The sequence below is a fragment of the Bubalus kerabau genome, chromosome 1 (genome assembly GCF_029407905.1).
Source record: "Bubalus kerabau isolate K-KA32 ecotype Philippines breed swamp buffalo chromosome 1, PCC_UOA_SB_1v2, whole genome shotgun sequence".
Classification (NCBI taxonomy): domain Eukaryota; kingdom Metazoa; phylum Chordata; class Mammalia; order Artiodactyla; family Bovidae; genus Bubalus; species Bubalus kerabau.
In genome coordinates this window covers 38561041-38588115 of record NC_073624.1, presented here as the reverse complement: position 1 = coordinate 38588115, position 27075 = coordinate 38561041, and the positions used below count along the sequence as shown (strand labels likewise).

At 40.0% G+C, this 27075-nt stretch overlaps 1 protein-coding gene across 5 annotated transcripts in view; it reads left to right on the top strand.

Moving 5' to 3' along the window:
• ITPR2 (inositol 1,4,5-trisphosphate receptor type 2) overlaps window positions 1–27075 on the top strand; it is a 586098-nt gene that overhangs the window by 326807 nt on the left and 232216 nt on the right. For all 5 annotated transcript variants that reach the window (XM_055572406.1, XM_055572399.1, XM_055572407.1 and 2 more), the window contains one exon: window positions 3248–3356. In XM_055572406.1, coding sequence (XP_055428381.1) covers window positions 3248–3356 — 109 coding nt within the window. The remainder of the gene's footprint in view (window positions 1–3247; window positions 3357–27075) is intronic.

Sequence of the window (27075 nt, the reverse complement as noted above, 5' to 3'; positions counted from 1 at the left end):
GTGTTCATTTATTCCCACCAATATTTTCAAATCAGTTCAGTTCAGTTCAGTCACTCAGTCATGTCCGACTCTTTGTGACCCCATGAATCGCAGCATGCCAGGCCAGTGAATTAAATATTTTATCTAAAGAATTAAAGAAAATAGAAATAGCCTAAGAGAGAAAAATGTCAAAAGAAATTTACAGTGTCTACCAAATGATTTTCATGAGCTTCCCTGGTAGCTCAGATGGTAAAGAATCCGCCTACAATGCAGGAGACCCTGGTTCGATTCCTGGGTCAGGAAGATCCCCTGGAAAACAGAGAGGCTACCCACTCCAGTATTCTTGGGCTTCCCTGGTGGCTCAGATGGTAAAGAATTTGCCCACAATGCAGGATACCTGGGTTCAATCCCTGGGTCAGGAAGATTCCCCAGAGGAGGACATGGCAACCCACTCCAGTATTCTTGCCTGGAGAATCCCCATGTCCAGAGGATCCTGGCGGGCTACAGACCATGGGGTCATAAAGAGTAAGACATGACTGAGCAGCTATGCATAGTACAGTCTGTAAAAAAAAGACTGAATAACTCTCTTTCAGAGAGGCAGGTTTTTGTTTCTTGCCAGAACGCAATGGCACCCCACTCCAGTACTCTTGCCTGGAAAATCCCATGGACAGAGGAGCCTGGTAGGCTGCAGTCTATGTGGTCGCTAAGAGTCGGACACGACTGAGCGACTTCACTTTCACTTTTCACTTTTATGCATTGGAGAAAGAAATGGCAACCCACTCCAGTGTTCTTGCCTGGAGAATCCCAGGGATGGGGGAGCCTAGTAGGCTGCTGTCTATGGGGTCGCACAGAGTCAGACACGACTGACGTGACTTAGCAGCAGCAGCAGCAGGAGAACTTTGGACCAACAAATGTGCCTGACCACATGAACATATAGTGCTCTGCCCAGATGTAACATGTCTAAGAGGAAATCACTATTCCTTCCCAACATGAAATAGGTGTCATTTAAAACTATCATTGCCCATCTACTAACCCAACTCATACATTTTAGGCATCTGTGATCTCCCTTCTGTTTTTCCACTTCCTGTATGCCATTGTTTGCCAGGTCATGGCTATTTTATTTCAGTATTGCTTCTTATGCCCTTTCCCCATTGTGTGCCCTGTTCATCTCTTACTTGTTCTCACGCTTCCATGCCCTTGTTCCCACTGCCATCTTTTTTAACAGGTAGGGAGGATCATACAGCTCCTTTAACACAGTGGTTCTCTATTTTCTATAAATTCCAGACTCTTTAGCATAATATTCCCAGTTCTTTCTTTTCAGATTGTACTTTTTACACTCTCCTTTTCCATGTCTTTAACTGTCAGCTGGCAGCTAGAGTATACTTATTTCCTGGACATGACATCAGCTTTTCTGCCTCTGCCCTTTTTTCCATTCCCTTTGAAATCACTTCTCTCCACTGTTTCCTGCCAGGTGAAATCTTCATAGTTAAACGTTACATTGTTTCTGAAACCTTCTCTGGTCAGCCCTAGGCAGCTCCCCAACAAAATGTAATGGCTTCTTTGTCCAGTTTATGACTTTTGCCTTTCTCTCTGCTCTAACTTCTTATAAGACGCAGCTGTGTATAACCTAGGGCAGCCTTCATCAGTGGAGGGATGTCCTGTCTCCACAGAGTGGTGCTTCAGAATTTTGACTCTGAAGTCAGGTTCAGTTCAGTTCAGTTCAGTCACTCAGTCATGTCCAACTCTTTGCGAAACCCATGAACTGCAGCAAGCCAGGCTTCCCTGTCCATCACCAGCTCCGGAGCTTGCACAAACTCATGTCCGTCGAGTCAGTGATGCCATCCAACCATCTCATCCTCTGTTGTCCCCTTCTCCTCCTGCCTTCGATCTTTCCGAGCATCAGGGTCTTTTCCAATGAGTCAGTTCTTTGCATGGTGACCAAAGTATTGGTGTTTCAGCTTCAGCATCAGTCTTTCCAAGGAATATTCAGGACTGGTCTCCTTCAGGATGGACTGGTTGGATCTCCTTGCATTCCAAGGGACTCTCAAAAGTCTTATCCAGCACCACAGTTCAAAAGCATCAATTCTTTGGTGCTCAGCTTTATAGTCTAGCTCTCACATCCATGTATGATTTCTGGAAGTCAGATAGACCTGGTCTGTTTCCAGATCCCACAACTTAACACTTGTGTAACCGGAGGAAAGTTGCTTTACCTCTTTGGGTCTCTGTTTTCTCATTAGCAAAATTAGCCTGTTAACAGAACCTCACATATGACTTTGGCTTGCTGTGAGGATAAGTGGAGAAAATTCATGGGAAGTGCTCATGCTTCATGCTGACACTTGATAAGCGCTGACTAGCCGCTATCTAGCGAAAGCTCACTTTTCCTCGGGGCTCTGTCCCATCGGATTCCCGTTATGTCACTGAGATCAGATCATTCCATTATATTCTACATGGTTTTGTTTTCTTCTAGGAGGACATATCTCACGGGGTTGTTTTGAGAACCAGCTTTTTAACAACATGAGTTGTATGTGCTAAGCTGTAAATTCTGATTCTCAACATCTTATTTGATTCTGAGTTCTTGGAGATGTTATATAACTGTGACCTCAAATATTTCTCTTGACAGAACTCCACTGCAGAGGTCACCACTGTAAAATTAATTAGAATCTTTGCCCAAATTATAGCAAAAATAGTAAATGGATAAGCTACCTTGAATTTACTTTTTTTTTTTTTTTTTTTTGCTTCTAATCACGAAAACTGCCAATTTCTACCAAGCCCTAGCAGTGAAAAATAGCAGTTATTATTAGTGGAAACTGGAAGCATCCCATTAATGCTAAGGCTCCAGTGTTGTATGCTGCGATTATATAGTTACTGTGATACACTACATGGAAAATAATATAGTATGGCATAATATAATAAAGTGTACTATACTGCAGATATTCATATTTCTTTCCTAATAAACTTGTTTTAGTTCACATGATAGACTTGAAGATAATCAGTGTTTCATTGGTCTTTTTAGAGTATTGTGTCCCACTAAAAGTATGTTACCTGAATTAACTTGAGAAGCACTGGGGTATACTGACTATAAAGCAAAAGTTTTATAATACAAAGTTTATAAGCTGGAATATAATTTTAAAACTTTGATGATATGTATCTTGTTTGCTTTATACTCTAAAATAATGGTGTGATTATTTTTTCCCTCTGGTATATGATGCTATTATATTAACTTAAAGAGAAATTACTGTCCTATTAAGGCTTAATGTTTTGTTTTAAGGTTGATTAATCATACAAAGAAACTGATGGAAAAAGAAGAAAAATTGTGCATTAAAATTCTTCAGACTTTACGAGAAATGCTAGAGAAGAAAGACAGCTTTGTGGAAGAGGTACTTAAGATTTTTTCTTGCTATTTGAAAATAAAATAGAATTTCTAGAATACTATAATGAATAAGCTACAATAGGCTATTATATGATTATTTGTATTACATATTAATAGTGTGTGTACTTAGATGAATTAGATAATTTGAGTTTTTATGTTATTCATCTCTTAATGTTTACTTTTGATTTGAGAAGTAACTAAGATTAGAATGGCCCAAGTATTTGGTTTATTTGTTATTATTATATTTTGTCATGAATATGTATATTTTTGTCATATAGTGTCAATGGACCAAATGATCTTTCTTAAGCATTATTAAGATTTTGTACCAAGTTCTGCTGTAAATTTAAATGGTCTGTGCATTTTGGAATATGTTGATTTTTCATTGTACATATATGTTCATGTCATTTTCTATAATATTATACCCAGTATTATAAAATAATACTTTTTTAAATAAATGGAACTGTAAGTTTCTATTCTTAACTATACTAAATATTGCACAGATGATTTTCAGGGAATATCAACTTATAGATAATAATTGTCAGTCTGTTATTAAAAATGACAGCTCAGATGCTCATTAAGAGATAGCTGGCAGCATGTTTAATACCCAAGGTGATAGATACACTTAAATATAAAATATAAATCTAATGTAGGTTTTTTTAGCTAGCTACCTTTACTGTTTACTTCTATGTTAAGTATCAAACATAATTTATAACATGCTCCTTAATAATTTTTTATTCTGTTTCTGTAAATATTAATTATCTGGTATGTTTAAGGAAAGATTTTATTTTTATTTATGTATATGCTATCTAATTCCAAAAAGATTGTAGTGGTAGATTTTTTCTTAACATATTTTGGTAGAAAAGAATTGCAGTGGAATCTTGGATATTAATAGAAGGGGGGATAGCTTCAAAATACAGCATTTGAATCAGTTGTTTGCTTCAGTAATCAAAATGACTTTTGCATTGCATTAGTTCTCATCATCCTTTAAACTATATTTGGGAAACATTAATAAAATACAGGTGGTCAATACAGTTTTAATAAATGTTGCTGTAGCATAGGACTCAAGAAATATGCTTATAACTTTGACTATATGATGTTCTTAAAAACAATACATAGAATTCCTTGGGACTTTTTGTTTCTTTCTCCTTTGGTACTTCAAACTATTGCTATAGATTGTTTGATATTGGCTGAAGTATCAGATCCTAAAGTAGAAAAAATGAGGTCATATGAATTTTTTACAGATGAGTGAAGTTTATGATAACAGTTATTTGTGCTTAACAGAAGATATGTGATAAGCCTTTCAATTTTATATAATAGATGATTATTGAATTACTGTAAAGGAAACTAGGAAAGAAGTCAGGCAAGATTTTACTGTGACTAGTCAGGAGAATTTCAGCACATCTCCCAAACCACTGTACAATAATTCATGCTGCTGTCTGGGTTTCCTTTACACTCCTAGGGCCATCACTAACTAGCTCAGGCTTTCATCTTCTCTTGTCTAGAAAACACCAGTGCCCAGTTCCCTGAGACCTCCTTGAAGGGAGGCAGGGCTGCTGTTTTCAGAGCTCCAAGGACACTATTCCCATCAAGTATGATGTGAACGGCGCCCCCAGGACACGGTCCTCAGGGAAGGGGTCAGCTGAGGCTCTTTAGGCTCATTCACTCAGGCAGCTCACACACACTGTGAGCGACTGTTAAGTGGTGGCCCTAGTGTCTGGGCACCGGGGAGATGGAGACCAATGGCATAGCTTACTCAGGGCCACCACGGAGTGCATTTCACATGCTTCTGGGGTCCTGTCAGTGTCTGCAGAGATCACGAGAGCCTTTCAGGAACCTTCAGGGGCTCTGCACTGCCTGGGTATTACAGGACCCCCTCTGCCTCCCCCACCTCGCCCTTCCTCATCCATTAGCCTCCAGAAACCTGTCCTTCTCAGGGTGCCTGCAGTGTCCCTCAGGCTTTTTCAGCACTGAGCCTTCCCAATCTGGAATTGGGATTGTTAAAATACAAATAAGCCTCAATACCCCCAGTGTTATCTTTGTGAAGGAGCTAATGAGGAATACTTATCAACCGTTTTTGCCAAAAGTGATACTTTTTCAATAGAATTAACAAAATACTATGTACCTCTCTCTCTTTTTTTAATTTATTTTTTTATTGAAGGATAATTGCTTTAAAGAACTTTGTTGTTTTCTGTCAAACCTCAACATGAATCAGCCATAGATACACATGTATCCCCTCCTTTTTGAAACTCCCTCCCATCTCCCTACCCACCTCATCCCTCTAGGTTGATACAGAGCCCCTGTTTGAGTTTCCTGAGCCATATAGCAAATTCCCGTTGGCTATCTATTTTACATATGGTAATGTAAGTTTCCATGTTACTCTTCCCATACATCCCCCCTCTCCCCATGTCCATAAGTCTATTTTCTATGTCTGTTTCTCCACTGTTGCCCTGTAAATAAAGTCTTCAGTGCCATTTTTCTAGATTCTGTATATATGCGTTAGAATATTATATTTATCTTTCTCTTTCTGACTGACTGCACTCTGTATAATAGGTTCTAGGTTCATCCACCTCATTAGAACTGACTGAGATGATTTCCTTTTTATGGCTGAGTAATATTCCATTATGTATATGTACCACAACTTCTTTATCCATTCATCTGTCGATGGACATCTAGGTTGCTTCCATGGTGCCTCTCTTTTTAAGACATTGTATCTGGGTATTTAGTCCAAGCTGGTTTATAGATGATGTCACTGAGACCCAGAGGGGTAGTGTGATTTACCCAAGGTCACACAGCAGGGCCAGAACCAGAACCAGCCAAAACCAGAGTTCCTTCCTCTCTGCCTAATCTTATTTATCAGATCACAGACAACTTTTACAAATGATGTATATCACTATTAAGAAAGATTAGTATATTTTGTCCAACATGTTTGGGGGGGCTGGATTTTAAGTCATAAGCAGACAGAATATAGTAGAATGTAATATCCAAAATAGATAAAAGTTTAGAAACATAGAATTAAACATTATGGAATATGGAAATGTAGTCATTAACTTAGAAAGAAAAACCTTAAAGAGACTTACATAAATATCATTTCTTAATTTCTGTGTCTATTAAAGATGGAATAAGAAAGCTGTAGCTGAAAGAATTCTAGATCTTAGTCAATATTTGAATTATAAATGTTGTAGAGTGAGAAGCATTTCTACTAGTGGAAGGAGAAGACTTTTCTCCCTATATGAAATTTTTAGAAAGCATATTAGATCTAGAGTGATTCAAATACCTCTGCTGGGAAAGAGACAGCAATGGACAATCTCTGCATGTTGTCAGTTGGCCCGTGTTACATGACTGGTGGTCCCTTTTCTGTGCCACAGTGGAGGGGACCTAAAGGACCCACCAGTCTGGATGAAATGGCCTTGGGTAACAGATTCAGAAGCTGGTCAAATCCATTATTTTACAACTTACTATGTATTTTCAGGAAAAAATCCTGATTCTCTGTCCTGGGATAACAGGTGGTTGTGTTTTCGTTACTATGTTAGTTTCCTACTTGTTATTGCTGTTCAGTCAAAGTCATGTCCGACTCTGCAACCCCATGAACTGCAGCACACCAGGCTTCCCTGTCCATCACTGTCTCCTGGAGTTTTCTCAAATTCATGTTCACTGAGTCAGTGATTCCATCCAACCATCTCATCTTCTGTTGTCCCCTTCTCCTCTTTCCCTCAGTCTTTCCCAGTATCAGGGTCTTTTCCAGTGAGTCAGCTTTTCACATCACATGGCTGAAGTTTTGGAGCTTCAGCATCAGTCCTTCCAATTAATATTCAGGGTTGATTTCCTTTAGGATTGGCTGGTTTGATCTTTTTGCTGTTCAAGGGACTCTCAAGAGTCTTCTCAATCACCACAGTTCGAAAGCATCAATTCTTCGGTGCTCAATCTTGTTTATGGTCCAACTCTCACGTCCATACATGACTACTAGAAAAGCCACGCTGCTGCTGCTGCTGTCCGACTCTGTGTGACCCCATAGACGGCAGTCCACCAGGCTCCCCCATCCCTGGGATTCTCCAGACTATACGGATTTTTGTTGGCAAGGTGATGTCTCTGCTTTTTAATATACTGTCTAGGTTTGTCATAGCTTTTTTCCAAGGAGCAAACATCTTTTAATTTCATGGCTGCAGTCACTGTCCGCAGTGGTTTGTAGCCCGAGAAAATAAAATCTGTTACTGTTTCCACTTTTTCCCCTTCTATTTGTCATGAAGTGATGGGACCAGATGCCATGATCTTTGTTTTTTGAATGTTGAGTTTTAAGCCAGCTTTTCACTCTCCTCTTTCATCCTTATCAAGTGGCTCATTAGTTTACAACCCACATGTTTATTATCTTACAGTTTTAAGGTTGAAGTTTAAAATCAAAATGTCAATTGAATTCTCTTTGGAGGCTCCAGGAGACAATTCATTTGCCTTTTTTAGCTTCTAGGGGCCTCCTGCATTCCTTGGCTCATGGCTTCTCCTTCTGTCTTCAAAGCCAGCAGCTGTAGTGTCTTCAACACCCTCCCTCCCCACCCCTGGCCTTATTTGTCTCTCTCTCTCTCTCTTTCTCTCTCTCTCTCTCACACACACACACCCCCCCCCAGACATATACACAGAGAAAGACTCCATTGTTATACCCCCCACTCTTATTCTTGCGCTCCTGCCTTTCTCTTATAAGGACACTGTGATTACATTGGAACCAGCTAGATAATCCTGTGTAATCTTCCCATCCCAAGATCCTTAATCACACCTGCAAAATTCCTTTACCAAGAAAGGTGACAGTGCCAGGTTTTTGTTGCTAGGGCATAGACATCTTTGGGAGGGCCATTACCCAATCCATCACAATGATCTTTTTACTGTAGAGCTTACCTATGGCTGATTAAAATGTAGGACAGTTTAAACGTGAATGAATATGACAAAAATTGCTTTGAATTTATAGCATTTTTCTGTTTTCAAAGTATTGTAAAATATTTTGCTACCTTTCAGCAGTTCTAGGAAGTATATAGAACAGGAAGCAGTACCTCCAGGTTTGTAACGTGGAGAGACTCAGAGAATTGAATTGCATTGTCACACAGTTTACCTAGTACCTGGCTGCCTGACATGTCAATCAGCTGGATGTCTACTGTCTGTATATTGAAGCATTCCCAAGAGATCTCTCAGAATTAAATCAAACAGAAAACTCACACCAAGGTTTTTCACACTAGCTATCTTAATGTTGCTCCACATCCCTGGTGGCTCAGTAGTAAAGAACCTGTGTGCCAATGCAGGAGACTGGAGTTCGATCCCCGGGTTGGGAAGATCCCCTGGAGAAGGAAATGGCAACCCACTCCAGTATTCTTACCTGGGAAATCCCATGGACAGAGGAGCTTGGTGGGCTCTAGTCTGTGGGGTTGCAAAAGAAACAACAACTAAACAATAGTAACATCATAATATTACGTTTGAGACTTCATTGATTTAAATTTAATACCGTAAAAGAAAATCTCCATTTTCATTTTTGTTTCTTTTGTCTCTGGTACTACAAGTGTGTGTCTATGTGTGTGCATAGTGGTGAAAATTTAAAAATAGAGCAGTGAAGTAAATTTGCTTCATGGTTGAAACAGATGTCCTTAAAGCAATTTTGGACTTCGAGACCATAGTTTTCTGATTTTATTAGCTCTCTGTGTATGAAATATTAAGGAAAAATTCATGTAACTACATTTTTCTGGTATTTAGTTGATTTTAAAAATGTATTCAATTTATAATCCCTTTGATCATAGTTCCTAAATTAATTTTATGTAATATTTTTCCTTGCTTTATGTTCCTTTCTGCTAAAGGCTGAGAGAGAAGATGTAGGTGGTAATATTCTGAAGATTTCAAATAGAATAATACAAGTAAATGAAAATTTAATTTTCTATTAGGCAAGCCTCTGTGAAACCCACTGATCATCTGTGTACCATTTGTTACAAGTGACAATGCTTATTTTTATTGAAGGTTAAAACATGGAAATTGTATATTAAAATCCCTGAAGTAGGGAGTTAGCTGAGTTTTATAAAAATTTTATAAAGTTTTATTTATTTAGACGATTCTGGTAGAAAAGCAAAAAGTTACAAAGGATATATATAAGTACCCTGAAAGCTCAGTGTTCCTTTGTGATGGGTTCCATTTGAAAGGATCCTTTTAGGTAACAACAGCGGGCATGTTTATTTGCACTTTAAAAAATATGTATGTTGGAAAATGTGTGTAGGGAAAGAGAAGAGAAGGAATGTTTTTTAAAATGTCTCGAGGGCAGTGTGATTTCTAATATTCTCCATCCTCAGTGCCATGTTTTTCTACTCTTATTTCTGTGGAAGTGGAAGTGTTAGTCACTGAGTCATGTTTAGCTCTTTGCGACCTGTAGACTGTGTCCCACCAGGCTCCTCTGTCTGTGGAATTGTCCAGACAGGAATACTGGAGTGGGCTGCCATTTTCTTCTCTAGGGGATGTTCCCAACCCAGGGATCAAACCGGGGTCTCTTTCATTGTAGGCAGATTCTTTACAATCTGAGCCACCAGAGAGACCCTTTTATTTCTGAGACTCCACCACAAAATAGAAATACCTGTTAGGATGCGTGTGCTTTGGAACAGCAAAGCTTAATTTAGCACTGCACCTTAGTTTTGTGTACTTCAGGGTGTTTTAGGTCCAGGTCTGAGTAAGGTTTACCTGAGGTGGTCAGGAGATAGAGCTGTTTGGGTTGGATGGAGGTGGATGGTCGAGATGCCGAGCAGGAAATAGTAAGAACTGTGTTCAGAGGATCGATTTGGCTTGAAGGACTTTTTTTTTTGGTTGGTTTTCTTCATCTTATGCTCTTCAGTATATATTTTCATTAAGATTTATAGAGCATTAGAAATTATTTCTCTCATAAAAGGGAGAAATATATAAATAATAAATAGTAAAGATGTTTATAAGATCTGATCCTGAATGTATAAAATTTGTAGCTTCTGTCCTGTAGAATTGGAAAAGATAAGGAGTCCTGAAAATATCCCCTGATAGCCTGTGGATCTGGTAATTTATAGTCTCTTTCCTTACATAGTAGTCAAAGAAATTGACCTATTTAGAATGCCAATCATAATTTCCTCTGTGAGTATATTCATATCCACTTGTAAGTTATACTGACAATACATAAAATCTACAGGACAACAAAGATGTTTAGTCAAGTTCAATATTCTTCAAATTTTCAGGTTTGAGATGCTATATATTCTTGGAATATTTTTGCAAAGGGATCTAGAAACCACTTCTACTCTGCTGTAGTTTTAGATGTTTGTTTTTATAAAGTAATGATTGCTAGCATTTATTTGGGAGCTCACTAAAAATCAGATACTGTTCCTGATCCTTTGTATGTATTATCTCATTTAATCTTTAACTCTTTGTCATCCATAGTATTAAGTATTTTATCTCTCTTTAATAAATAAAGAATAGTGAACCCATGGACTATAACCCCCCAGGTTCCTCTGTCCATAGAATTCTCCAGGCAAGAATACTGGAGTGGTAGCCATTCCCTTCTCCAGGGGATCTTCCCAACCCAGGGATTGAACCCAGGTCTCCTGCCTTGCAGGCAGACTCCTTATCATCTGAGCCACTAGGGAAACCTTATTAAAAAATCAGATATTATTCCTGACCCTTCGTATGTATTATCTTATTTAATCTTTAACTCTTTGTCATCGGACTTCCCTGGTGGCTCAGTTGGGTAAGGATCTGCCTGCAATGTGGGAGACCCAGGTTTCATCCCTGGGTCGGGAAGATCCCTTGGAGAAGGGCATGGCAGCTCATTGCAGTATTCTTGCCTGGAGAACTCTGTAGAGAGAGGAGCCTGGTGGGCTACAGTCCATGGGGTCACAAAGAGTTGGACAGGACTGAGCAACTAATACTTTCACTTACTTTGTCATCGGTAGTATCACACCTCTCTTACTGATGCGGAAACCAACGTATATAGTGTAAGTAGGTGAAGAGAGCTTGTACTCCACCCAAACATTTTGGCTTCTGAGGTCTTAACAAGATGTTAGAGCCGAACAGATGATACAATTTACAATCACAGCTCTTCTATTTTCTCAGATATTCACCTAAATAAAATGAAAAGCTTTTTAGTTTTGTTCTTGATAAAAATCTGTATGCATGTGTGCTGGAAAGCATAAAGCATTGAATCAGTGAGCTGCTGAGGAAGCGCTTAAAGATTTTAGATTGAGCTGTTTGGGAACAATGTGATGCAAGAGCTGTGCAGATTTTTAAGAGTATTTTTTACAGACCTACAGATCAATATCAGAGCTTCCCAAGTCCCACCTTGTGATCATGTCTGAGTTTCTAGTAGCCTGAATATTATATATAAAAGTCCCAAGCAATGCTTATAAGATGACATGGTAGATAGCCTCTTGTGGAAATGTGGCATTCAGCAAACAACGTAGCATCTAATTGCGAGCTGTGATCTTTATGAATGCCCAGGTGGGACAGGTGATATTTACACACTGTACAATGATGACAGACAGAGCTTCTTGGTTTGAAAGTTGGTATCTGGATTGATATGGAATAAAGATCTTTAAGAAAGGATGCTTTGAGTTATTTTTAAGATACCTTCTAAAGATACCTTTAACTCAGAAATTTACTGAGTTAACTAGGTTTTATTTTTTTCTTCAGCAGGAAAAAAAAATCATTGTAATTAATCTTTTGTTTCTGATTTTGAAAAGCAGCAAAAAGAATGTCAGAAAAATACCGAGGAACTTCACTCCTACATCAAATATGCAGACTTGTCAGTCCCAGCAGTAATTACATTGTTGCAAATTTATAAATTGTATCAAACTCCTCTTATTATAAGAGTATGCAGAATTATTCACCTTCTATGCATATGCTTATTTCACTTTTAGGAGGCAGATAAACAAATTATGTAGAATTGTTACATAAAGTGCACTGTAGCTTAAGAATTGTTTTGCTAAGGAAAAATAAATTTCAGTTTTAGCATCAGATGTATTTTATAGAACTTTAAAAACATACATTTTAGAGGTGAGTGAAGTTTTCCCCCTATATTCTAATATTTTTTAAAGCTAGATACAGTGCTAAAGCTGAAACTCCAGTACTTTGGCCACCTCATGCGAAGAGTTGACTCATTGGAAAAGATGCTGGGAGGGATTGGGGGCACGAGGAGAAGGGGACAACAGAGGATGAGATGGCTGGATGGCATTACTGACTCGATGGACGTGAGTCTGGGTGAACTCCGGGAGTTGGTGATGGACAGGGAGGCCTGGCGTGCTGCAATTCATGGGGTCGCAAAGAGTCGGACGCAACTGAGTGACTGAACTGAACTGAACAGTAAATGATGTTATAAACCTTTTGTACTGCCATTCCTGTATTGTGAGGGTGTGTGTATTGTGTTTTCACTAGGTAACTAAATGGTTGGAATGTGAAAATATGTTGATGTCTCCTTACAGTAAGAGATCTGTTTTAGAAATATAATTAGTATAGTCTTACCCTTTGGAGTTTTTGTTTTATATTTTTATAGGGGCAGAAAGACTTTTAGCATTAAGGTGGGCACAAAGGAAGCAGTTACTTTTAGAAATTTACTCGTCAGTTGCTGGGCTGGCTTGGCCACTTGTTTTAAGCCATCAAAATGATATGTTTATCAGATTTATTCATCACTGTACCCTTATTACAAAAATTATAAAGTTCTGAAATACATCTTGACTTTACTGTCCCACTTAAAAATCTGACAATAACACCACTGCCTCAATGATTTTTGAGTTAAGCTCTGATTCTGTCGGAGAAGGCGATGGCACCCCACTCCAGTACTCTTGCCTGGAAAATCCCATGGACGGAGGAGCCTGGAAGGCTGCGGTCCATGGGGTTGCTGAGGGTCAGACACGACTGAGCGACTTCACTTCCACTTTTCACTTTCATGCATTGGAGAAGGAAATGACAACCCACTCCAGTGTTCTTGTCTGGAGAATCCCAGGGACGGGGAAGCCCGGTGGGCTGCCATCTGTGGGGTCGCACAGAGTCGTACACGACTGAAATGACTTAGCAGTTTGATTCTTTAGAGATCAATGACTGAAAGATCATCTTGAAAATATTATCAGTACTCAAAAATTAGCCAATTATTTGTAGTTAATGGTTGTATGTGAAAAATGATATTGTGATTAAAAAATAAACATGGGTTACATAAAAAGTTTAAAAAAAACAAAAAGAACAAAAGAAAAAGCTAAAATTAATGTATTACTAAATTATGTGTTAATTATTTCCAATTACATCTAACCTAAACTCTTTTTCAGGATGCACACCATGATTAGTTTCTTTTAACTCCATATTATTCTAGTTTATAATCATTTAATTACTTATAAAATCATCTTGGTCTTGTTACATCCTTCCTAAATCATTTCAGTTGTGTCTGCCTCTTTGTGACCCTATGGACTATAGCCCACCAGGCTCCTCTCTGCATGGGATTCTCTAGGCAAGAATACTGGAGTGGGTTGCCATGCCCTCCTCCAGGGGATCTTCCCGACCCAGGGATTGAATCTGCATCTCCTATGTCTCCTGCACTGGTAGGCAGGTTCTTCAGTGTAGACCTTTTATTATCTTGCCATTTGAAGGATGTGTGTTGTTACTTTTAAATAAATTAGGAACTCCTTGAGGACAAGTCTGATAGTTGTGATGAAGAAATGCCCCGAAGACCTTTCAGAGATTCTCTAAGGGTCTAGTTCTGTATTTATCCCCAGTCCCATGCCGCATGTCATAAGCATTGTGCTGCTATTGAGTACAGAGATGGGTGATCATACTCCCTGAAGTGTTCCCAGAGGCGCACAATCATTGCTCAGTGTTTGTGAACTGACATTTATACACAGTAGATACAAATGTTAGTGACTGTCTGCTTGTACAACACATTGCCCTTCACTAGTCATATCCAAGAAGTGGGTTCTAGAAATATCACTTCACATTCTAATTTGCATCTCTTTGTCACCCAGGAAGGTTTCTTGGTACTTGACACAGCTGCAGAGTTGGGCCAGCTGCAAGGAGATCTCCATACATTCTTGAGGGCTGGTGAAGCAGATTATCTTGTAGCAAAGGCTTTGTCTGATGTGCCGTGTGGTGTTTACTTGTGGTCTGCCTTGGAAGGGGAAGAAGTGGGGGATCCGCCCACATGGTAGTGTGAGTGCTCAGCTCAGGGAAGCTGCGGCAGAAGAAGGATGACCGGATCTGAAGGCAGGCAGGTGGGAGGAAGGATCCAGCCCCTGGGCTTTGCTCTCAGGAAGGGCCCCCTTCCCCTGAGAAGGAATTCGAGAACAAGTAGGGACCTCAGGCCACACAAGAAGTGGGAAGAGCCCACTGTAGAGCCTAGAACCTGAGAGCAATTCAGGCTCTGGAGAGAGGCCGCGACCCAGTCAGCTGAACTGATCACTGCATTTGTCAGGTTAACTAGTGTTACTAGCTGCGCTTGTTGTTTAGTTGCTAAGTTGTGTCTGACTGTTTTGTGACCCCCTGAACTGTAGCCCATCGGGCATCTCTGTCCATGGGATTTTCCAGGCAAGAATACTGGAGTTGGTTGCTACTTCCTTCTCCAGGGCACCTTCCCAACCCAGGGATCAAACGTGTGTCTCCTGCATTGGAGGGTGGATTCTTTACCACTGAGCCACCTGGGAAGCCTGTAACTAGCTTTTCGGCCCACTAACCAATTGCTCTCAAGCAGCATCAGGATCTCCTGCCATGGGACAAAATTGGTGTTTGAGACTGTCCTGCTGTTACCACAGAAACGAGAAAGCAGGATGTAAAGGTTGAAGCAGATCGGAACTGAGACATTTTACTTTTTCTGTCTGATGCTTTCATCCGCGGACAGGTGCTCACAGAGGAAATATCTGACTTAGTATATGAGACACTAAAACCGCATTATTGCTGTTGCTGTTATTTAACTATCATTGATTGTGCATCTCTAGAGAAACTATTTGCAAAATAACAATGTGTCTGTGGGCATTTGGAGCCTCACAGTAACTCTCTGAGGTAGGCAAATACTTTTTAATTTCCATTGTTATAGATAAGACTGAGGCCCCGGTGGGGAAATGATCTGGCCACAATCATAGATTTGTCAGTGACAGAGCTAGGGAATCAAGGAGTTCTGATTCTACTCTGTATGTGATGCTTCTCCACATGGTAAGAAATCAGATAATGATGGAGAAAATAAATGGCCATTTAAATGTGATTTTACCTTTTGAAACCCTCTTTCAGGCTTTCAGTTCTTTCACTGCCTCTAGAAACCTGGGGAGTTCAAGCAATCTTAAAAAAAATAAAAAGGGAGAATGTATTTTCATTCTTTTTTAGGTACATGCTCTAAATGATAGTAACATAAATCACTTCTGTGATGTCTGTTGTTTTTTGTTGTTTAGTCACTAATCATGTTCTACTCTTTTGTGACCCCATGGACAGTAGTAGCCTTCCAGGGTCCTCTGTCCATGAAATTTCCCAGGCAAGAGTACTGGAACAGATTGCCATTTCCTTCTCTGGGCATCTTCCCAATCCAGGGATCAAACCCCCATCTCCTGCATTGGCAGGTGGGATTTTTATCACTCAGTCACCAGGGAAGCCCTCTATGGTGTTTACTGTATAATGAAAGTCAGGTGCTTGTATAAATGCCCCACAGCATTAATTCGCTTAACCCTCCTAACAACACACTGAGGAAACTATAGCCCACAAAGGTTACAGAGCTTGCCCAAGGTCACAAGTGAAAAAATGGTGGAGCCAGGATGAAAACTCAGGTCTTCTGGCTCCAGAGCCCAGGTTTACAATCACTGTGGGAGACTGCCTTTCATTCTAGTCTGGCATCAACTTACAAAGCCCTAAGAATGTCACTCATGGCTGTTGGAGGAAAACTGTTTTCTTGTTTCAAGTAACACAAACTACCTTAAGATATTTCTTCTCGTGTTTAATGATTCTGAACAGCTACCATTTGCTGATTTCTTCAGGGTAGGCTCCATTTCTGCGCATTCCATCTGGTGCTTGAAAATCTTAAGCATTTTTGGATACGTCTTGGTTACTTAAAACAGAGCAGCATACAACATTTAGAATATTTGCAGATTGCTCAGTGTGATGTCAGGTTTATCTTTTCTCAGTTGTTCGTAGCCTTTGGCTGAGTTTTTAATTAAAACTCAAATTACAGACTATACTAGTTCTATAGTCATGGAATGGGGAAAACAGACGTGATGTGTTAATGAACTCAACCTGGCAGCTTGGTTTAATGAGTTGGTGGCACAAAAAAAAATCTGTATGAGGGCACGTGACAGTTAAAGTCGAATGCTTATAGTTAATATCAGATACAAGGAATAATATTGATGTTCTTGTAAATTCCCATCCCAGGAATTGAGTCTGTTTCCTCTTCTCTCAAAATGCCAGAGTACATTCATATAGTAACCAGAGATGTACATACCAGCAGGTATGTGGTAACCAGAAGTAATCTCATACTTGAGCATACCTTTGAGAAGCATGCTTTCTTTAGGCTTCCCACCATCTTCAACGATGGAGCATGCACTTATTTATTCATTTACCATATGTAGAGTCAGCTGAGATTCCCCATCCCCTTGGCAGAGTTAGATATGACTTCTGGCTATTGGCCGATTGCCCACTCTCTTGAAAGAGATCTTTGATATCAGTTTTACATGCTTTTGCCATTCAGGGCACAAAGTGTAAACACTAAGCCGTTCTCCCAGTCCTGTTCCCACTGCTGTCTCCATGGTATTGCCTGTCTCCTTGCCCTGAACCTGCTATTCCTCTCCTCCTCGGGCTCCCAGGCTCTTCCTCTCTTCTGTCCCCCTCAGCAGATGCTCCTGTGTCCTTATCTTCTCATATAAGTGTTCCCTCCATCTCCTTTTTAAAAAAAATTTTATTGATTTATTTGTTCATTTATTTATTATGGAAGTTTAGTTGATTTACAGTGTCATGTTAATTTCTTCTGTATGGCACAGTGATAAAGTTATACATACATTTTTTTCATATACTTTTCCATCATGGTTTATCCCAGGATATTGAATATAGTTCCCTGTGCAGCACAGTAGGACCTTGTTGTTTATCCATCCTATATATAATAGTTTTCATCTGATAACCCCAAATTCCCAATCCATCTCCCACCTTCTTGCTTTGTTTATTTATTTTTCATTTTATTTACTTGACTGCACTGGGTCTTTGCGGCAGCACACAGTATCTTGTTTCTTGACCAGGGATTGACTCCAGGCACCCTGCATTGGGAGCCCAGAATCCTAACCACTGGACCACCAGGGGAGTCCCCCACCTTCTTGCTTTAATCAAGAGTCTCTTTTCCTGAGGCCACCTCTCTTTCTCAGCAGCTCTGTGGATTAGAGCTTTTCTCTCATACCCAGTATGTGAAGAGGCTCTGTGGTCTTGCTATTTCTCTTGATTATTTCTAGACTGATTCTTCTGCCATCTTTTAAAATCTATGGCTCTTTGAGGTTCAGACCCTCTGACTCAATCACTCTGGCTTTGCTAGCATTCCCGTACCACCACCTCCCCACCCCCCCACCTTCCCTGCCTTTCATCTCTCCAATATTTTGGAACCTAGCTCTCATTCCATGTCTCTAGCCCCAGACCTGCTATCATTGTGTTCCAGGAAGGGAGACCCCTTCTTGGGCCCGAAAGTGGCCTCTTATCTAACACTAGAAAATGAATTATCCAAGGAGACACATGTGCTGATAAAGGAAGAGACTTTATTGGTGCCCTGTAAGAGAGCAAGAGGGTAAGGGAACCCAGGTGAACTGCTCTGCCATGTAACTTGCAGTTTCGGGTTTTATGGTGATGAGGTTAGTTTCCCAGTTGTCTCTGGCCAGTCATTCTGATTCAGGGTCCTTCCTGGTGGAGGACCCTGGATCAGGGTCCATTGACATTGCTCAGCCAAGATGGATTCCAGCGAGGATTCTGGGAGCTTGGTAGGATGTATGACGTCTCCTTTCGACTTTTCTGGAACTCTTTTGATTGGTGGTGGCTTGTTAGCTCTGTGTTACTTACTAGGACCTCCTGTCATAAAATAACTCACACACATGGTTACTCTAGTGCCTGGTCAGGGTGGGCGGCTTTAGACAGTGTGTTTCCCCTGACAATTGGGATGACCAGTCCACATAGGCAGCACATTCAGCACTTCGGCCTCTGAGCCCTGCATCTGCACTGAGCTTCTCCTGTCCACGTCCATTACCCACTTCTTTAGCAATATTTTGGACATTTTCATCACCAGGAACTGCTTCTTCCCCATGATAGCAAATTCAGACGTCTCGCTGGCTGCCCTGTCCTCTTTCGCATTCAGCTTGTTTATTTAACTACAGCCGTCATGACTGTCCTTTGACCTGATCAAAACCACTGACCCCTCCAATTTCCCAGTTGCCCAGCTTGGTCTCTTTGTCTGCTTATTATTTCACGGTTATAAGCCCAACTGCTGAGCAGCTGTTGAAGGCGGGCCACTAACATGGAAGATGGGAGGGTGGTTCCCCAGGAGAGAATTGAAATATTGTTGCCAAAAGGTTAGGGAGAAGAATGTCCAGGAAAACCAAAACAACCCGAAGGCCATTCCAGTTTCTTCTGCAATTTGTTTCTTGACAGACTGAGTAGTTTAGATTATTTTTTTGCCTGATTTTCTATTAACGTTCCACTGAACGTGTATGCCACGTTTTTCCAAATGAAACTGGAATTCCTGGCTCTAAGTTCCCTGACAGAAAAACATCTACTTCACTGTGTACACAGGCACTGTGTGTTCTCCAGAACTGAAAAACGGCTGAGGATCTCTTTTCTCAGACTGAGAAAACATATGGACGAGAGTATGCTACGTCTCGTCATCTGTAGCCTTTTGACAAGACATCTGCTGCAACATTTTTTGCTCTTGGATCACACACTGTTGTTTGCCAATTGTTTTTGTAAATATTAATCTTTGAAATCTTGACTGACATCTGAGTTGTTCTTTTTGGATTCTTTTCTTTTTTATGTGCACCATCTTTAAATAATTGTTACAATATAATGAAAAAAATATTTTTCTCAAGAAAAATTCCTATATTCGAATCAAGGGCTAATTAGTAATATATATGCTTTTTCTTACATTTGAATTCCCCCTCCTTTTCCTGTACTTAACTAAATGTATGACCACTGAAATAATGCTTCTGCTCTACTTTTGTGAAAAATTATCTTTCACGTCAGCCCTTGAACACCCCTCAGGGAGACTTTGGAGCTCAGATCCACCCACCTTCCCGCCCCCCTGTGTTTGGCTGAGTCCCAAGGTTGACACTACACTCTTTGTCTGAAACTATGAACTTGAGAACCAGATCACGTTCTTTTTTTTTTTTAACTTTTTTGCCTTTTATTTCCTCAGCTGTTCAATGATCGATAGAACTAGGTGATACTGCAGATTTCTTTACAACTTTATAGTTATGACGTTTCTTGAACTGGACTTCGAATAGCCTATTCAAGATGTTCACTAATAGTTTTAATTTCTGTTCACACCTTTGCATGAGAAGATTATTGACAAGGCTGTGATGGAAGATACAATGAGCACACGTTTCAGCCCAGAGTCTTATCTATTGATTGTTAGTACACTTTTCTTGGACTTGGGTGGTCTCTTCTGTGCTCTGTTAGTATATGGAAAGCAGTGTACATATTTCACATAGCTTTTTAGGCTCATTTTTATTATGTGTGATATTCATGACATGTTTTACTGTTAACTCGGGAGATCATTAATTCAGTCCACTTTAAGTTGATTCTGTGTTATTCAATCAATAAAACAATGTAAAAATTTGATTAAAGTATAGTTATTTACAATGTTATGTTCTGCTGTATACAAAGTGATTCATATGTATGTGTCATATGTATATATGATACATATATATTCTTTTTCATATATATATATTCTTTTCCATTATGGTCTATCACAGGATACTCAATATAGTTCCCTGTGTTATACAGTAGGACCTTGTTGTTCATCTGTTCTATATTTAACAGTTTGTATCTACTAATCTCAAACTCCAATTCATACCTCCCCACTGCCCCTCCCCCTTGGCAACCATAAGCCTATTCTCTATGTCTATGAGTTTGTTTCTGTTTAGTAGATAAGTTCATTTGTGTCATATTTTAGATTCCACATATAAGTGATATCATATGGTATTTGTCTTTCTCTTTCTGACTTACTTCACTTTCTCTGAGTCCATCTACGTTGCTGCAAATGGCATTATTTCATCCTTTTTAAAGGCTGAGTAGTGTTCCATCATAGATTTATACCACATCTTCTGTATTTGTTTATCTGTCAATGGACATTTAGGTTGTTTCCATGTCTTGGCTATTGTGAATAGTGCTGCTATGAACACTGGGCTGCGTATATCTTTTCAAATTATAGTTTTCTCCAGATATATGCCCAGGAGTGGGATTGCTAGATCATATGGCAACTCTATTTCAGTTCTTTGAGGAACCTCCATACTGAATAAAATGTTTTTTAATCATAAGAATGGAAATTGCTTCATATAGATAACCTAATCTTGAGGTCTGTTAGCAAAGAGTTATCTGTGTGTTAAGCCAGTATGCCAAACACAGCATGAGCCTCATTTGGAAGGGAATTTATTTGTTTGCAATACCATGGGATCATCTCTTCCTTAGTAAACTGCCTGTGTAATACTGAATTTAGTTTGTTTTATAAAATGGCTTGCAAGATCTCATTACAAGATCTTGAGAAGGATACTGCTTCCTCAGATTTTCATGTGAGATTTCCTTTTTCTTATTGTTTAAGCCAGAATGCTCTATTATTAAAGCAGAGTTAATAAATTGAAAGATACTGTAACTCACTGATGTGTGATGAAATTGTTATTTCTTCAGCTCTATCTACAGTTATGTAAAAATTAGAGTAGAAGAGATTTTTAGATGTTGGAGTTCTAAAGGGTGTGTCAGGGTCTGGGAATATATTTCACAGTTGAGATCAAGCATGGTTCCCTTTAAAGTCTGTTGGCAAGAGTCAACTGTCCTCGGTTGTATTTAAAGACACACAGCTGGGGAATTCCCTGGTGGTCCAGTGGTTAGGACTCTGTGCTTTCACTGTTCAGGGCATGAGTTTGATCCCTGGTCAAGGGGCTAGGATCCCAAAGGCTTCGTGGTGGGGCTAAGGAAAAAGAGAAAAAAGTCTGCTCTCCTTGATGTCTCCCATTTTCTGAAAGTAAAGAGATTCACATGTTCGCCTACCATCCTGCTGATTCTTGCCAGGGTTACTCTCTGGAAAGAGCATACTAAATATCTCTGCTGCGCCTCTGTTTTAGGGAGAAAAGAGAATCTCACACAACTTGGGAACCATTCCAGGGTTGGGCCAGAAATTGAGGAGTAGATAAAGGATCCGCCCCAGGGAGGCCTCTGCCGTGGCAGCCAGTGATTCCATGCTATCGAGGAATGGCTGTGTTGATCGTTATTCCTCTGGGTCATGGATTAGGCACCAGAGAGAAGATTGTCTGGAGCAAAGCCTGGCCTCACTTATACTGTTTGAGTCAGAGCACCACACTTCCTGAGAACTTGTCATGAGTTGTCATTCTCTGTGGTTTTAAGAAACTAAGAATTGATGTGATACCACCAGCATTGGTTTTTGTGGGCTGCTGGCATGGCACAAAGTACCACAGACTGGTGAATAGCAGGAATTTATTTTTCCACAGTTCTGGGGATGAAATGTCTGACATCAGGGTGTTGGGGAATTTGTTTCTCTTTGAGACCGTGAGGAAAGAGCTGTCCAGGTCTGTGTCCTTGCTTTAGATTGCTGTCTTCTCCCTGTCTTTATATGGTCTTCCCTCTGTATACATGTCTGTCTCCGGATTTCCTCTTCCTATAAAGATACCAGGCATGTTGTATTAAGGCCAGCCCTTGTGACCTTGTGTTTTTAAATAAATATTATTTGTTTATTTATTTGCAGCTGCACTTGGTCTTCATTGCTATACACAGGCTTTCTCTAGTTGTGGCACGTGGGCACCACGCTCTAGTTGCAGTGTGTGTGTGCAGGCTTCTCATTGCAGTGGCTTCTCTTGTGGAGCATGGGCTCTAGATCTTGGGCTCAGTAGTTTTGGCACATGGGTTTAGATGCTCTGTGGCATACAGAGTCTTTATGGACCAGGGATCAAACCTGTGTCCCCTGCATTAGTAAGCAGATTCTCAATCACTGGACCAATAGGGAAGCAACAGTTAAAACTGGACATGGAACAACAGACTGGTTCCAAATTGGGAAAGGAGTACATCAAGGCTGTATATTGTGACCCTGCTTATTTAACTTATATGCGGAGTACATCATGCGAAATGCTGGGCTGGAGGACTCACAAGCTGGAATCAAGATTGATGGGAGAAATATCAACAACCTCAGATATGCAGATGATACCACTTTAATGGCAGAGAGTGAAGAGGAATTAAAGAGCCTGTTAATGAAGGCAAAAGAGGAGAGTGATAAAGCTGGCTTAAAACTCAACATACAAAAAACAAAGAATATGGCATTGGATCTGATCACTTCATGGCAAATAGCTGGGGAGAAAGTAGAAACAGTGTCACATTTCATTTTCTTGGGCTCAGAAATCACTGTGGATGGTGACTGTAGCCATGAAATTAAAAGACATTCCTTAGAAGAAAAGCTGTGACAAACCTAAACAGTGTATTAAAAAGTGGAGACATCACTTTTCCAACAAAGGTCTGTATAGTCAAAGTGTTTTTTCCAGTTGTCATGTGTGGATGTGAGAGTTGGACCATAAAGAAGGCTGAGTGCCAAAGAATCGATGTTTTCAAAGTGTGATTCTGGAGAAGACTCTTGAGAGTCCCTTGAATAGCAAAAAGATTAAACCAGTCAATTCTAAAGGAAGTCAACTCAATATTCACTGGAAGGACTGGTGCTGAAGCTGAAGCTCCAATACTTTGGCCACCTGATGGGAAGAACCGACTCCTTGGAAAAGACCCCGAGGATGAGATTGTTGAATGGCATCACTGACTCAATGGACATGAGTTTGAGCAAATTCAGGGAGTTGGTGATGGACAGGGAAGCCTGGTATGCTGCAGTTCATGGGGTGGCACAGAGTCTGACTCGACTTAGTGAATGAATAACAACAACCTCAGTCTTTAATCTACACATAGATAAGATGTGCTCATATGTTTTCTATGCTTGATTCTCATTTGCTCATTTGGTTGAGGGCAGCCAAAATGCACTGAGCAGATTGCTGGTATACAAGCAGAGATTTAGGAAGTTATTTCTAAACATTTTTATTTAAGTCAGTCTAGACCAACAAAGAAACAGAAAAAGGGGTTTACTTTCCTCTTGTTTCATATCTTGGATTAATGTTGAAAGAAAACTGTTGATTGGCATAAAAATTCCAGTGATGCTGGGAATTACATGGATAAATGTTTGAGCATAAAATTGGAACACTATGTAGATCTGACTGGTTCTGAAAAGAGAAAATGGGAAAATTTGAAAACTGGATAGAATTTAATTTTTGTGTTATTATTATTTAGCCTTAGCCTGACATAGTCCAGTTTTTTTCTTGGGTACTTTGACAGTGTTTCAGCCCAATCTCAAAGAGTTGGAAGTTTCAGATATGATCTTTTGCAGTTTATTTATTCCAAATTAAAGGGTTATTCTGGAATATCATTTTAGCAGTTTATCAGTCTGGTCTTCTCATAAAAATTAAACACTTAAAATCCTTCATTGAAAAGTATACTTTGGGGGCTTCCCTAGTCGTACAGTGGTTAAAAATTGGCCTGCCAATGCAGGGACATGAGTTCAATCCCTGGTTCAGGAAGATCCCACATGCTGGAGGGCAGCTAAGCCCATGTACCACACTACTGAGCTTGAGCTGTAGAGCTCGGGAGTTGCAGCTGCTGAGCCCAGGTGTCACAACCGCTGCAGCCCTCGTGCCCTAGAGCCATCTCCGTAACACAAGAGGCCACCGTGATGAGAGGGCGGCAAACCACAGCTAGGGGAAAGCCCATGCAGCAGTGAAGACCCAGCACAGCCAAAAATAAATAGTTTTTTGTTGTTTTTTTTTTTTTAAGAAAAGTTTGCTTTATCTAGAGGAGGGCTTCCTATTATTTGTAAAATTCACATACACATTTTTATTTATTGTGTTAGGTACCTGGTTTTTTTTTAATGGTTATTTCTAATACTCACATAAAGTAAAATTTAAAAAACAAAACACAGCCAGGAACACTACTTTTATCCTAGCCTCTGTACCTTGTTCCTTGTGCCTGTCTGTGGGATGAAGTGGCAAGTTCTCCTTATTTTAAAGAATAAAATGACTCATGTCATAGTATTGCTTTTGTAAATATCCTGGCTTATAGAACATTTTTCTGATATTTTAAAGCAGTGTTACTTTATTTTCTTAGGAGCGAAGTTCTACTTTTTGTATATTTAAAATCAAGTCTCTTCTACTAACAAATGTAAATAAATAGTACCAGGAAAATATTTTAAGATCCATTCACACAGTAATTCCTTCTGCTCTTACAAAGGTAACTATATAGCTAAATTAAGATTAGCTATACAGTTTTTGTTTTGATTTTGGTATAATCTTTCCTGTGGGATTCTAAATGGTCACTTCGATAACTGCACAAGAAAAGAATTTTTGGGGATCATTCAGATAAACATTTATCAGATCAGATCAGATCAGATCAGTCACTCAGTTGTGTCCGACTCTTTGTGATCCCATGAATTGCAGCACGCCAGGCCTCCCTGTCCAGCACCAACTCCCGGAGTTTACTCAGACTCACGTCCATCGAGTCAGTGATGCCATCCAGCCATCTCATCCTCTGTCGTCCCCTTCTCCTCTTGCCCCCAATCCCTTCCAGCATCAGAGTCTTTTCCAATGAGTCAACCCTTCGCATGAGGTGGCCAAAGTACTGGAGTTTCAGCTTTAGCATCATTCCTTCCAAAGAAATCCCAGGGCTGATCTCCTTCAGAATGGACTGGTTGGATCTCCTTGCAGTCCAAGGGACTCTCAAGAGTCTTCTCCAACACCACGGTTCCAAAGCATCAATTCTTCGTCGCTCAGCTTTCTTCACAGTCCAACTCTCACATCCATACATGACCACTGGAAAAACCATAGCCTTGACTAGACGGACCTTTGTTGGCAAAGTAATATCTCTGATATACATATGTAAAGAAGTAAACATGAGATATAGAACATGGTATTTGCAAATCATAGGTGTATGTGAGAAAATATCACCTAGAAATAAAAACTAGACTAAAGCACAGGATCCTGGAAGTGGAGAGGCAGTCTGAACTATATAAGAACAGGCATGGTCAGAGTATTTCTTAATGGATGTATCCTTTTTTTGAAAAAAAAAAAAAAAAAAAAAAAAACAAACCCCAGACACATTTTTAAAAACCGCTATTTATACCTGTCCACTGCAGAATTTCTCTAAGCTTAGTTTTTTTACTCCAATTTAATATACATGACCATTGTATAATAAATGAACAATTAGAAGTAAGTTATAGACTTGAATGTGAAAAAAAATTTTCTTTTGTTTGATTTGTTTGTTGACTGCTGATATTTTCAGTGCATTTATTGACGTGTCTTCCACACGTAATGTAAGTGTGTTACGCTGGTCTGTGCTTGACATTTGCCTGAGATATTTCAGTTGGCAGAATACAGTCAGCTGCGTCAGGAAAGTGCAGTGAATATTGTTAGTCCTCTGAGGGAACCACATACAGAAGTGAACTTGCTCAGCTCCCAGCCATTTATTTTCTCTCTTACTTTTAAGGATATTTGTGATAAAAACCATTTGCTGTAATTGATTGATTTTATTCCCTGGTGGGCTCAGTTGGTAGAGAATCTGCCTGCATTGCGGGAGACCCAGTTTCGATCCCTGGGTTGGGAAGATCCCCTGGAGAAGAAAAGGGCAACCCATTCCAATGTTGTTGCCTGGAAAATCCCAAGGACAGAGGAGCATGGCAGGCTACAGTCCATGGGGTCACCAAGAGTTGGACACAACTGAGCGACTAAGCTCGGCACAGCACAGTACCAAAGATACTAGATATACTAGATAGAGTTCAGTGACCTGAGAAGAAGTGCTATTCCAGTTGGCTTATCCCTGCAGGTAGTCATAAGGATGGGTATTGCTATAACAAATGACTAAGGAAGAATATGAGAGAGGATAATCAGATAGATGATATTCTCCTGGGGGACAGATGCAATGTTCCTAGATGATGTAAGTGTGTTGGATTTCATGTTCAGCTGTGTAGCCCGCCCCACAGGAAAATTCAGCACTGTGTATTTCTAAATGTCAGCAACCTTAGAAATAGGTTCTAATTCAAACTGTCTGTTACTGTAAGGGTTTGAGATAAACCACTTAAACAGCATCCTTCTCCTAGGATTTGGAAGTATTGAGAGACATAGAAGTCACTCAGATTGAGGTCAAAATGCCAGCTTACTGACTGGAATATCCAACTGAAAAATGTGCTTCCAATTTGTGGATGTGTTTGCTAATATTTTGCCCCAACCTAATAACAACCCCAGATCAGATCAGTCGCTCAGTTATGTCCGACTCTTTGCGACCCCATGAGTCGCAGCACGCCAGGCCTCCCTGTCCATCACCAACTCCCGGAGTTCACTGAGACTCACGTCCATCGAGTCAGTGATGCCATCCAGCCATCTCATCCTCTGTCATCCCCTTCTCCTCTTGCCCCCAATCTCTCCCAGCATCAGAGTCTTTTCCAATGAGTCAACTCTTCGCATGAGGTGGCCAAAGTACTGGAG